General features: G+C 38.9%; 2 protein-coding genes across 2 annotated transcripts in view; both read right to left on the bottom strand.

The window, feature by feature from the left end:
- Nucleotides 1–1,309, bottom strand: part of LOC146484605 (follicle-stimulating hormone receptor-like) — a 36,069-nt gene extending 34,760 nt beyond the window's left edge. The window contains exon 1 of the mRNA XM_085104657.1: nt 1,026–1,309. Within this exon, the coding sequence (XP_084960783.1) occupies nt 1,026–1,228 (203 nt within the window). The 5' untranslated portion in view covers nt 1,229–1,309. The remainder of the gene's footprint in view (nt 1–1,025) is intronic.
- LOC146484600 (potassium voltage-gated channel subfamily A member 3-like) overlaps nt 1–13,378 on the bottom strand; it is a 125,876-nt gene that overhangs the window by 25,485 nt on the left and 87,013 nt on the right. The gene's annotated exons all lie outside the window — the stretch shown is intronic.

Raw genomic sequence — 13,378 nt, 5'->3', positions numbered from 1 at the left:
CTTCGATCTCTGATATTTCAACAGCGTTCAGTTACTAACTTTCTCCACAGACCTACAATTGTAGCTGTTGAAAAGGTATTACACGAGATATCCACCACAAATGATACGTTGCATCGATTTTGGCTCAGTTTCAACAAAATGAAAGCCTTGGAGAACTTTGTACAAATTCATGCTTGTACAGAGTTTGATATATGGATCAAACGTCATGTTTCCTTTTGGTGTCAAGGGGTAGACCAAAAGGCGAGCATCAAGTTTGATAAGTAAACATAACTTACAACACAACGAATGTAAAAATGCTGGTAACGAAAAGCAGTCTTCATTAAGCTCTAAATGAACAGATGCAATCTACAAGCTTTTTTGTCGAATGCACCATTGAGTAAGCGAGGTATATCTCATTCTGAGAAAACTTAATTTAATTAACCCTTTTGAATAAAGCTGTAGAATCACAAGGGTTTAGCATCTCTCAATTGTCAAGAAGACTACAGGTATAAACAGCGCAAAACAGCATTTATACACAACACGGAGTATTCAGCTCAATTTGTGGAGCATTAAACATTTGACTTTTATATTTTTAGAAACTGCAGCTTTAGAGACCGAGGAAAACACTTCTGAGTGATTAGATCCCCTGTGATAGACACAAACGATGTGATTACGGAAGATAGAGCGACAGGCGAAAGCTTTTTCTCGAGATTTTCACTAGCTAAACTGGGTGAGCGTGGGACGGATTACAAAATGAAACAGCGAGGACGTGATAGGAAGCAAACGATTTCAATTGGCTCTAAACTTGACACTTTTGCAGAGCAGGACAAGCCACATGTTCGAGGAGAAATCAGTTTGAGTACGTGATCCAGGGAAGGTGTCTTGCTATTTTTAGCCGTGCTTGACATCTTCGAGTGAGACATACGTTTTGATACCCTTTGAAACGTACAAACTTCTGAAAAATACTCTTGCGTACCGAACAAGATTGCGTTGCAGTTGATGTATCGAGACAATACAATACCACTAAAGAAATTATTACAACTTACAAGGCAGTGACATCGTCAGGAATTTCGGCTGGAATGGTCGTTAGATTTCGGCTTAAACAATCGGCTTTCACCTGGGATCCGACCCTCGAACACCGGCAAGGCCCACAACTTTCGCTGCTTTGAGGGAATGCTGAACATTGCCTTTGCTCAATACTGTTTATGAGTGCCATAAAAATTGCGACCAACTTCCATAAGACAGCCATCCTCACACTACGCTCGCTAGCGCTGTGGTTCTCTCATGACTGGGTTTATTGCCACTCGATACCGATATATGTGTGTCAGATTTCCTGTGGCTTCGGTCGCCACAGAAAATCAGCGGAAAGCCAATCAAAATAGTTGCTATATTTAGTTTCGGGGCTGGACAGCAGATCAATTGCACAACTGATCCGGTCGCAAAATTTTCTGATCCTCGCATCTGTTATTTCTACATTCTGCTGTAAATACCACGGAAGATGCGAGACGCTTCGTTCATATTTGAAATCACTTTTTAATTTTTTGTGTTTGGGGTGCTATTTTAAGCTTTGTTTTCACGTCTCGATGTCGAAATACTGTACCTGGAATGCTGTTGTGAGTCCCTGGACATTGTTTGGGTAAAAATATCTTCCTTAACCATCAGGGGTTTTTGTTAGCCACTCCTTTTCAAGCAATAATTCATAGCCACAAAACTGAATTTAAACCGGCATGTTCAAATGGATTCCTCGAACTCTTTCAGCTTTATTGAAATAACCGTGTACGGTGAGGGAAACCTGGCCGTGGCGTCAGTGGTTTTAAAATTTGATGTTATCTTTCAGGTGTCAGACAATTTTAGCGACGTTTGCTATTTTTAGCCTTCCTTTTCTGCTCAACAATTTGTTTACTTCAGCGTTGAAAGCCCTGGAAGAAGTTCAACAACTTGTCTTTCTTCGTCTGTGTCCAAACGTAAAGCGACCTATTTTACAGCTTTTTAAACACACACACAAACTGTTAGCGGGCAGCTTAATACTGGCGGTTCCAGGATCGACTATCGGTATTTTACCGATTTTACAAAGACAGTCAAATCCCGTTGTTTTGGACGCCGTTGGAACAATGTGTCCGTGTGTACTTAACTAGTCAGACCTGTCGCAGTGAGAACACAACTTTAATTTAAGGGGACTGAAATATATGGCTCCAGACCAAGAAAATTGCCGTAATAATTTGGTGTGCGTCCGTATTAAGCGTGTATTCGTAAGGTGGGGTGCGACAGTAGTGGTATTAGTTCCAAAGCTTTTCCTATGAGTGGGTGGGGTGGAGGGGGAGCTACTGATAAATGAAATATTTGTTAATACGTGTACTGGATGTTTGCTATTATAAATTTGGTAGAAAATTTACGTGTTTTGTCAGAAATGCAAAGGAAAAACCCGATAACCTCCGTCTGATGTGGTAAGAGTTCATTTCCGATCCTGAATTTGTTCAGTGGTAATTATATAAGGGCCGTGAGTGACTGATCGATCACAAACTTCGTTCCGGCGCTGACGCGCTATTTTTACTTACAAGGACAATTATTTCTATCTACTAAACAAAACACTCGAACAGTTTTATAGTCTCAGTGCGGCCTGTACCGGTTTCTGAAGCTTGAAGCGACCAAGAGAATTGTTACTTCTCCGAGATGGAATGCTAGACCATCGAAGAACTCAGTTTTTTCTGGGGTTTTTGTGGGTATCGCTAAGGTTCCGGAGATCTGGGAGATGGCCATTTCTATAAATTTATACTCCTCCTATTGAGAAAAACGCAATGTGGAGTTCTCTAAGGGGAAACGATAATGCAACAACAACAACACTTTATTAAAACACACGGCATCTTAGCGCAATCCTGAACCAGCGATCGACCATACGCGGATTTTCCGATCGAACTTCCTGAAAGACCAAAGTACTACTTCTGCATTTAACGTCTCCAAATCGGTCTGTCCCGGTTATCTTCCTCAATCTCGGCCTAAAATAAACTAAAACGTACAAAAATACAGGTAGTAGTTGAGTTCACTTTCGGAGCATTGGCTGCGAGGTTGGTGAGTCCGTCAGTCTGTTCCGGTAACAAAAAAGGGGGAAAGCTAACATTGCTATCGTCGCATTCAAGTCTACTCAATCAAGCCTGACCGTTTAATATTACCTTTTGATTTTTCGATCAATGCTTGTTAACTAGTGTCAGATAGAGTCTAAAATGTTTAGTACAACCGGTTTCACAGGCCTAGAATAAAAATAGACAGAAACGAGACAAAATCACAACATCTAAAATAGATCTGCGTGTTTTTCCGGCCAGGAAACCAAAGAGAAAGTTCGCAGACAGAAATGTCATACCATATTTTATTTTGATATTTTTTTTACCTCATTTCTCCTCATTAAATATCTCTTCTCCGCGTCTAATAAGTCAAACAAACCCTTCCTTCGTTTTTTTTTCCAGTCTAGACTGATACACCAACATCATATTACTAACCAAGAACAGTTTGGCCATTAAGCAAACAGGTTTTGTTTATTTGCCTTGAGTCAAAAAAAATATTTCTTTTTTTTTTATTTGCATTTTCGCTCTGCTATTATTAGAAAAATCTGTCAAAGCATACTCTTCATATGACTGAGTTTGGACTTTAGACAATCAACTAACCTCCGTAACCTTCGCGCTCAATGGAAGCGTTATTTCAATACTGAGAACCCCTTCTACAGTAGACCCGCATCTTCCAAAAGCTTTATTTTCACGGGAAATAACCTGCAGCTGCATTGTTTTATAGGACCGGGAAAATTGTTCTGTTGTTTGTTCTTTTGCCCTCTCGACCAACCAGCGCAGGTCTCCACGATATAATGAGCACGCCAATGCGTAAATAAACATGCACAGACATGGTAGATGCGGTGGGTTAACCACGCATTTTTCAGAAATAATTACACTTCGAAAAACATTGTAGAATACATAACAATGCATGGCATGTTTCTTCAAATTGAAAGTTTAATTATTTCACGAAAATGCGTGCTTACCCTTGCTTTAAGATCTTTTTTGTTGTTGTTTTTTTTTTTTTTTTTCACTGCTTTAAGATCTGCTTTTCCCGTGTAGTCACAAACCGCGCAAAATACAGTCGACTCCCGACGATTAACTCGAACCTTCAAGGGAAATTGAAAAAGGTTCGAGTTATCGAGGGTAAAATTATATAAAAAATGACCTGAAAGGAAAGGAAAATTAGTTCGAGTTAGCGCGAGGTTCGAGTTAGCGAGGGTTCGAGTTATCGGGAGTCGACTGTAGCTTTGTTTTAGGAGCACAATCCTCAAAAAAACCGAGCTTCTGGGACCATCCCAAGATGCGCAGAACATATGCGCAGTAACAAATGGAGGGATGCCAATTTTCTTAAAATGGGCGCTATCAGGACCTATCAGGAGGTGTGGCAAAGGCCTGAACCAGGAGCCCATCATGGGCTCCTGCATGATCGAACTCATAAAAAATAATAACTGTATTCAAGAAAGTCTCTTGCTATATTTAGAAAGTGCAAAATTGAGCCATTGAACAACTTGTACGGTTTGTTGTTTCTGTTAACCAGGGTTGTTAACCTTGTTTGTTCCGGCTGAGCAGGACTTTATGCCGCATGCAGGAAATCGGAGCCCAATAAGCTGGCAAGAAATTTGTCGTACAAACATTTTCATTGTAGCCACAGACACACAATGCCGTTCTGTTTAATATTAGCGTCCTCTGCTATTGCAATGATTTAGTCTCACTAAAAGTACTGATTATATTTGTTTTCGGCCCTTGTTTTTGTTTGTTTTGTTTATGTTTGCTTTCATGTGTGCCAATGTGTGTTTTTAGTTTGGTGATTTCTGAGGCTTACAAGCGTTTTGTTTCACAAAGGCTCTACTCTCTCCGCTTGGGTGATATTATGGACGCTATTAATTTGTTTAATACCCTGGTTTAAATCACTCGCAGAGGTTTCCTTTAAACACTCGGTTGTCCCGCTTCGATGATCAACTTTTGAGTATGTCGAAGGCAAAATATTACAGATGCTTCAAGGCCAGTTTCAGAGCCTACCCAGTCAACAGCTGGGACAATTTTACCGTGCCATCAGTCACTGAAATATACTGGAACTGTAAAATCTAGACGTCAGTAAAGCGAGTTTACACAAATACGTATTCGGCTATTTTAGCTGCTGTAGCAGTCCATTTTAAAAGCTCATTCGCAATATTGTAGTTCACGGCTTCATGGAAAAACAAAAGCACAATGTATTGTAATTTTTTATCAAAGTTTCCTTGGTTAAATAAAGTTATCTATTGTATTCTATTCTATAAATGAGAACCCGGTCAGTAGTAAGATTCACACCCATGAGGAAGCATTCCAAAAATCCCAAAACAGACGCAAAAATAACAGAGTCACATCCGGGTCCGACGCAAACACAAAAATTTGTTATGTTAGGAGAGCTTAGTTCTCTTCGATTTACTGCAGTTAAAGTTATCAAGTTCTGTGTCGCTACCACGTTTGGTGGTCTGAGAGTAAATTTCTGCTGAGTTATAATTGTTTCTATTTTATACCAAGATATGGCCTTGAGCCATGCCTCAACATGCTTGAGATGCTCGTTATAGGGAAGCTGCTTTCTGAGGTACACCATACAGCTATTGTTTTCCTCGGCAATCCTCCAGCTCCTTGGAGCTAAGAGCGGTTGGTACAACTTCGTTACCAGGGCCTTTCCGGTGGTGAAATCCAAAATGGCCGCCACCATCTTGGATTTCAGCGCATTCTGAAAATCGCTGGGGATCGGGACGAGGTTACAGTTGGTCGCCAAAGAACGGGAGGACTCTGGAATACTAGATTGTCTCCACGGTTGACAGTACGGTTAGTTATTGACGGAGAGCAATTCCTTTACTTGCCAGCTATACCTTGCGTTTTAAATCTACCTCGATGACAAACCTGAACAACGTACTGCTTGTAAACAATGATGTCATTGTGTACTTAAGAATCCGGTCCGATTGAAAGATCACCTCTGTAAGTTATAATCAGACCTGTATACAATTCACAACTAGATGACAACTGGATACTAAAAAGTCATCCGCAAGATTAAGTGACCTAAATCAGATCAGCATTAGACATTTTACAATAACTGCCCCAATTCCCGCGCGCTGATTGGCTCGTAGCTATTGTCTATAAGAGTACAGACAATAAAAATGACGTCAGATGTAACGCGCGCGCTTTCTCAACGAAAAAAAAATAGCCAATTTCGCTTGTACTTTTTCCATGTTATTGTAAAAAACAAATCGACGGCAGTTTTTTTATGGTCTATACCCTTATAGACCATAAAATGACGCCATAAAATGTCCAAAACTTGGCAGTGAAACCACTCGCCTGCGGCTCGTGGTTCCGCTTGAGTTTTGAACATTTTTTGACGTCATTTTATGATCTATAAGAGTATAGACCATAGAAAACTGCCGTCGATTTGTTAATTTTACAATAACTGTCCAAATTCCCGCGCGCTGATTGGCTCGTAGCTATTGTCTATAAGAGTACAGACAATAAAAATGACGTCAGATGTAACGCGTGCGCTTTCTCAACGAAAAAAAAAAATAGCCAATCCCGCTCGCACTTTTTCCATGTTATTGTAAAAAACAAATCGACGGCAGTTTTCAATGGTCTATACTCTTATAGACCATAAAATGATGCCATAAAATGTCCAAAACTTGGCAGTGAAACCACTCGCCTGCGGCTCTTGGTTCCACTTGAGTTTTGAACATTTTTTGACGTCATTTTATGGTCTATAAGAGTATAGACCATAGAAAACTGCCGTCGATTTGTTAAATAGAGCCACCTGCAAGAAAACGTCAATCATCTCGGAACAATTTTCTCAGTGGTTGAACATATCTGCCAAATACCACTCCTTCCAAACCACCATAACCAGAACTCTAGCATTTTACAAATGTGACCTCAGAGTGAAATAATCTTCAATTGCAACATTGCTCGACCATCTGTTAGTCCAAGACTAAAACTGAAATGCTTCTGAGAGAGTACCGGAAGCAAGATATACCCTATCACGCTATAAACAATAAGCAAGCGTATCTTATATGATGACTGTTAGCCTTAAAAGTTTTCTGACATTTGAATTTCAACGATCAACCAAACAAAACCTGACTGATGTCCGAAAATTGACACGTCTGGACAACTGGGATATGTGACATGCGTCCAAATTGTCCGCTCTATCATTATATGAAATATTGATCATTGCGATGACAAAACAGCTGAAAGGACAGATCGATTTAGATTTTTTTACCGTGTCATATTTGACACGGCTAAGACTCTATTCATGACGGATCCTGCTCTAAAGGGGGTATGATTTTCACTTGAATGACCTAATTAAGGATTTAATTAGGTGTTGTAAATCGCTCATTTCCTATTCTTTTACTAGTATCATGATTTGCTCTCTTCTAAGAAGATTCAGCGATCGTGTGAGACAAATGCGATAGCATAGGATGTTGTAAATCAGTGCACCGAAAATTGTTTATAACGCTTTTTTTTGCTTTGTCCATAGTTATATGTCCAAAAAAGAAGGACCAAAGTTTTAAAGGGAAACTCCACTCCGACAACAAATTGACGGTGAATTGTCGGAAATAGTGCTTAAATTCTAAATTTTACTTTAAATAGCAGAAATGACATTTAAGTTTGCTAAAAATTAGATATGATTATCGCCTGTTTTGGATTTAAAATTTCCCGGGCGTCGCCATTTTGGATTTTATGACGTCATATGGTTGCCGCTATTGTCAGTAAGCAGAAGTTCTTTTGTATGAAACAATTGAGCAACCGTTTTACGTCATGAAATCCAAGATGGCGGCGCCCGGGAAATTTAAAATGAAAAATAGGCGATAATCAAATTCTGTTTTGTCCGACACAGAAATATTATTGAAAAAACGTAGACCAGGAGCTTGTCCGCTCATGAAAAAGGTATAGAATACTGATTAGAATACTCTATATGTGCAGACGACACAACTCTATTCTGTGTCGTTAGAAACTGTCGTTTACTTTCTTGGTTTGGTATATGATACCATCCTCTCTTGCAGGATCTAATTAGCTCGCCAAAAGAATACTTTACCAGGTTATCGTTTTCTTCGTTTCCCCCGAGAGAGCCCCGCCCTTTCCTTCTTCTCCCCCCGCCCTCCCCTCCCTAGTTTAATCGTGCAAAGGTCCAGCTGGGAAGTAGTTACGGTACTTATTGAACGAGATTAGAAAATTAATCACTGTTAATGCTAACAAATAACATCCAATGTAAATATCTCTTGTTGAAACTCAAGGATGGACTCGTGAACGGCTGTGAAGAAACGAACCCGGAGCAAAAACAAACAGCAGAAAAATGGCAAACATCCAAGTGTTATCTTGGTTGTTGGTTCGCTTAAAAATAAATCAAATCCTTTATTTGTACAAAAACATTCAATGCACACAAACAGTTGATTGTGTGTTTGAACAATTCTCTGCAAATAGTCGAGCCTTGAATTTAAAAGGTGCGCTGCTTTTGATCACAATTGATAGATTAATCGGATTAAAAATTCCATAAAACAAAATTATTTTTACTGCTTCAGATCATCTTGGTCGGATAGATTCTCATTCTTCCTTCTATTTCTCCTGCACTTCAGTCACTCCCGTCAAGCAAATTATGTTGCGGCCGCGAGTAAAACATTATCACAGTTGCATGACCGTGAATGCGGCAAGAAAAACGGGTTCAGAATAAATGCCCTAAAACCACAAGGGCATGATAAGATTAGATAAATCTTTTCTTAAATTTACATTAAACCTTTTGAATAAACAGCAATTAATCACGAACTCTTCATTTTCAGTGACAAGGTACAGAAGAATTCAAGCATGCAATCGACTATAAGGGTTTGTGGGGTCTCTTTCCTATCATCATAGCCATTACTTCAATAAAAAAAAAGCGGAGACTTTTTAAATTGTGACCAAAAGGCGATTGACGCCGATTAAAATAGCGCATTTGGGTAATGTGCGATCAGTTTGTTTTGTTTACACACATTGCCCCCACAAGATGACTCAGGATCACATCCGTTTTCTGATCAAAATCGTAAAGGTCGGGGCAGTGGCAATATTAAAATTTTCTTAAATCTTGAAATCTCCCCAACGAACAAAACTGGCCAGTGCAATTTAGAATACTAGTCCTGGTTATCGCCGAAATGCAGGGATTCGCAATCCTCCTTCAGTCGCGTATAAGGAACACCGCTGCACCACACAGTTGTTTTCGGTGAATATCTGTTCAAAAGGCCGTAATCGTCTCGGATCTTAATTTGGATTTAATTATGATGAAACACTAGAGTTTTCAATTCGTTACGCACGAAAATCAATACTGATTAATGATTCCTTTTTACTGAGGTACATCAAATACCGTTTAAGCGTGCGAAATGTCTTGGATCAGCTGGGTTTCTCGGAAAGCCTACAGCAGATCGTAAAATTCGGGGGGAAACTATTTTGAAAAACAAAAAACGTCATTGAGACTAGCTACTTAACCCTATCCAGACCGGAGGTACGGATTCTGCCCGCGGCGAATTTTAACCTGAATAACTTTCTTTTTGATATTTGAGCAAACATAACGCCCTGAAACTTCAGCGCTTTTTCAGAAATTTATCTGGAAAAATTTGATGCCGGGTCGTTTCGTGTTCATTGACTTTGATGTTACCATGGCAACCAAAAGGTAGTTTTTCACATCTGAAAACGGCCCTCATACAGAAAGTGGCCTAAAGGAGAATCCTTATACCTTCTATATCCATTTAGTTTTGGGCTTAAATTGAAGATACAACCTTCTTCTTCAAAAAGCCGCGCCTGAAAGTTAAAGTTCTAACTCCAGGAAATCACAAAAGTAAGTTTTATCAACCCTCGTGGGTTAATTTGAGCCCTTTCTTCTCTTATATAGACCATTTCACGGCACGCACGTATTCGAATTTGCTTTACTGGTTATGAATAATTAACGTGTCCAGGCATTCTGCGCGATGAGCTTTTCTAGAGATTTTGCAATAAAGACAATATGAAAACACCTAGCCCTGAGAGATAGAAATACATGCAAATAGAACAGAATTACATCAACCTCAAGTCCCACCAACACTGAGGTACTTCGTAGATGACCAAGAATCGGCTTTGCTCTTATTAGATATATTCCCGCCAAGGGTTACTGATTACTTATCATTTCAAAGTGAAATAATCTAACTCGGCTTAAAATGTACTTTAGAACGCTATAGAGTGTTTTCACATGACGTCACGGCGGCCATGTTGGTGTCCCAAGACAAAGAAATGGCGGCCATGTTGGTGTCCCAAACTAAACCTCCGGGAATTGAACTCAATTTTTATGCAATACTTTCTTTTGTTTTAGTAAGCCAATATGGCCGGTATTCACGTGAATGAAAACACTCTATTGGTTTATGATTTTCTTTTATATTCAAGTCAATGAAATTAATTGTTTCAGCGGCATGCGCAATTTGTCTGTAATTGTAAAATAATGGCATAATTGTTCTATTTTACCGAATAAACATTTCAAGATTTCACATTGGTTTCCACTATACTACGGCGTGGAGATTATTCAGGTCTTATTAAAAATGTGGATGGCAAATACAACTCGTTACTTCGGTAAGTAGGGGAAGACTGCCTCGATTTTTTTTAGAAAATAAAGTTTCAGTGGAACTCATGTTCAGTTCGCTGAAAAAGTTGTGAACAATCTAAAAGAAAAAATCATTGACTGACAGTTCCTCCGTAACCAACAGGCCACAAAACAGAATATACTTGTTGCAATACTCGAAAATTCCATAGATTGATGCAGAAAAATACACTCAGAATCAATTGTCACTAGTAAAAAATAAACTATCTTTTTTCGCCTTGAAATTTATTGCCGCTTCGAAAATTTGACCATTGCCCAACTGAAACGCCATTTGTACAGTGTTTGCCGCGGTTTCCAGCGTATTTGGACGAAGCAGTGGAGATTATAAAATACCTTTCTCAGGAAGTATATTCTCAGAAATGTGCCAACGAGCCAAAAGATAGTTTGAGTCGCAAAATGAGCACCAGTGACATTTTTAAGCATTTTCTAAAATCTACAGTTAACGGAGATCAATTTGACCAAGTTTTGTATAATTTTCTTGCGAATCAAAGATTTTAGTTTGCTTGTTTAATTTGTGCCACCAAAATTTTCTTCAGGTGAAACTGAATCAATTTCAACTTCAAAATCTGATTTTCAAGTGGTCGTTAAAAAGACAGCGTAATTATATATGCTGATTTTTTTTTTAATATTATTTTGCCACACCACAAATATAATGTAAACAAAAAAATGATAGAAAAAAAAGATGTAACAATGGCGAGGAGACCTAAAGGAGACTAAGAAGCTTATATTAATTAGGTCTCCTCAGTTATTATTTTACAAGATGAAATCAAGAAAGAAGATAAGAACACGACGACGGATACAATGTCAAACGGAAGGATATATTACGGAAAGAAAAGCTACAAGAAAAACTAATACTTAAACACATTTGTAAGAAAACTACTAATACTTATTACAGAAAAACGCCTTAAGTGCTTTTTTAAAGGAGATAGAGGAGGACGAGTTGACGATTTCGGTACACAAGGAGTTGTAAAATTTAGGTCCTTGGTTTTTTTTATATATGCTGATACTTTGGTGTTTTGATTTGACAAAGTTACTGTACCGTACGGGTACTGATCGATACTGACAAGGAAAACAAAGTTGAAAATTTACGGAGTCCCAGGGAATGACACTGAAACTCTCTTTTTTTCGAAACATTTGTTATCGATTAAATTTGCGTGTATTCTGCGGAACACCGAGTCTTTTAACCTCATTCTCTTGGATTTGCGTGAAGCAGTAGGTATCAGCTTTGTTCCTTATAGTTACCATTGTTAATAAATCTGTAGATAAAAAATGTCTGTCCACCAAAAACACTACAAATCTGCAAAAATGAAAAGGAAAAAAATGATTTGCATGTTTCCAGAGCCCGCGCTACTCTTATCCAGAGAAACCGTACGAGGGAATGCGCATATAAACGAAGAAATTCGCATCGGCGCATCGGCGAGAAGCTCAACTTGTGAAGATTTTACCCGCCATTACAGCAAAATTGCCATCGCTTATCGAATTTGGTAAGTTTTAAAATCATTTTAGCTCATTTTAGATCATTTTAGACATTTTCAAAATGTCTGGGGCCAACAACTTGACAGTCATCGATCTGAGCTCTGTGTTGTTGTGTGTAGCTGAAACCGCAAGGTTTTGTTTTCGAACTTCGATCGAAGAAGTTTCGAAGTTCTAGGTTTCTTTGTGTTTTCCTAACGTGAATTAGGAAGCGATAGAATTAGTACTAGTACTACAGTTGAAACTCTCTACTACATGTACCACCACCTTGAGACTATGTTCCTGTCATTGCACCAGGTGGTCATTATTGGGGGTGGGTAACGTATATGGCCAGTTAGAAAAGGAGCCATTACTGGTGTTCAAGAAATATGGTAAAATTTGAAAGTTTGGAAAGGGAACCGATTGGAAAAAAATAAATGAACCATAATCAGTCTCTTTAATCACTTTTTTTGACAATTTTGACAAATGACAATACACAGCGACTTGCTACAACTGAAACAACTGAACAGCATGGAAATTTAATTTTAATTTATTTCATTTCCAAAATGATCAAATGTGACGGGTCAACATGACCGGCAAGACGAAAGGTTGATCGGTCAACTCCCAAATCAGTCCGGACATTCTCCGTTGTCCGGCCATTATTTCGAGCCCTGGTACAGGCTTGACTTACGAGATGAAAGGAAACAAAATATCACACACCATTAAGAAACAGTTCAAATCACAACAAAATCGTCTACTTCAGGAAGTGGTCAAAACTACGATTGATGGTTTCCACGTGACGTCATGCGGCCATGTTGGTGGACAGGAACAATAAGATCGTTCTCCTGTGGGAGTTAACTTCCATTTTTATGCAAACTATGTCAACATTAAAAGATGGTGTCTTTATTCCATCGCCACCCCACCATCCAGCAGTAAAAAGTGACAATGAGATTCAAACCTCACTTTTCTTGTTTATCTAGCAATGCTGACTCTTGTTAGCTGAATGTTTCTGTGTCAACGCAAATTTTAAAGCCAATAAAATTTGTTGGTAATGTTCATGAAATACATGTACAGTAGGTAGGGTCTTCGATAACCCTCCCCCCCCCCCCCCTCCACATCTCAGACAACCTGGGTCCTCTTTGAACACACTTGTGATGACCAGTTTCCCTAAAAGTGTATGAGCATGTATACTAGAGTCGCTTACTTTGTGTGCAGCTTGTAAATCAATTTCCTAACAGGCAACATAGGCGCATATATATTGGTTCAGTGACCAAAACTAGAATCACTTTAATTT

Source organism: Pavona decussata, unplaced genomic scaffold, assembly GCF_977016875.1.
Source record: "Pavona decussata unplaced genomic scaffold, jaPavDecu1.1 SCAFFOLD_32, whole genome shotgun sequence".
In the NCBI taxonomy this organism is placed as follows: domain Eukaryota; kingdom Metazoa; phylum Cnidaria; class Anthozoa; order Scleractinia; family Agariciidae; genus Pavona; species Pavona decussata.
Note: the sequence above shows the minus strand (reverse complement) of the source record. Positions and strands in the feature narration are given on the sequence as shown.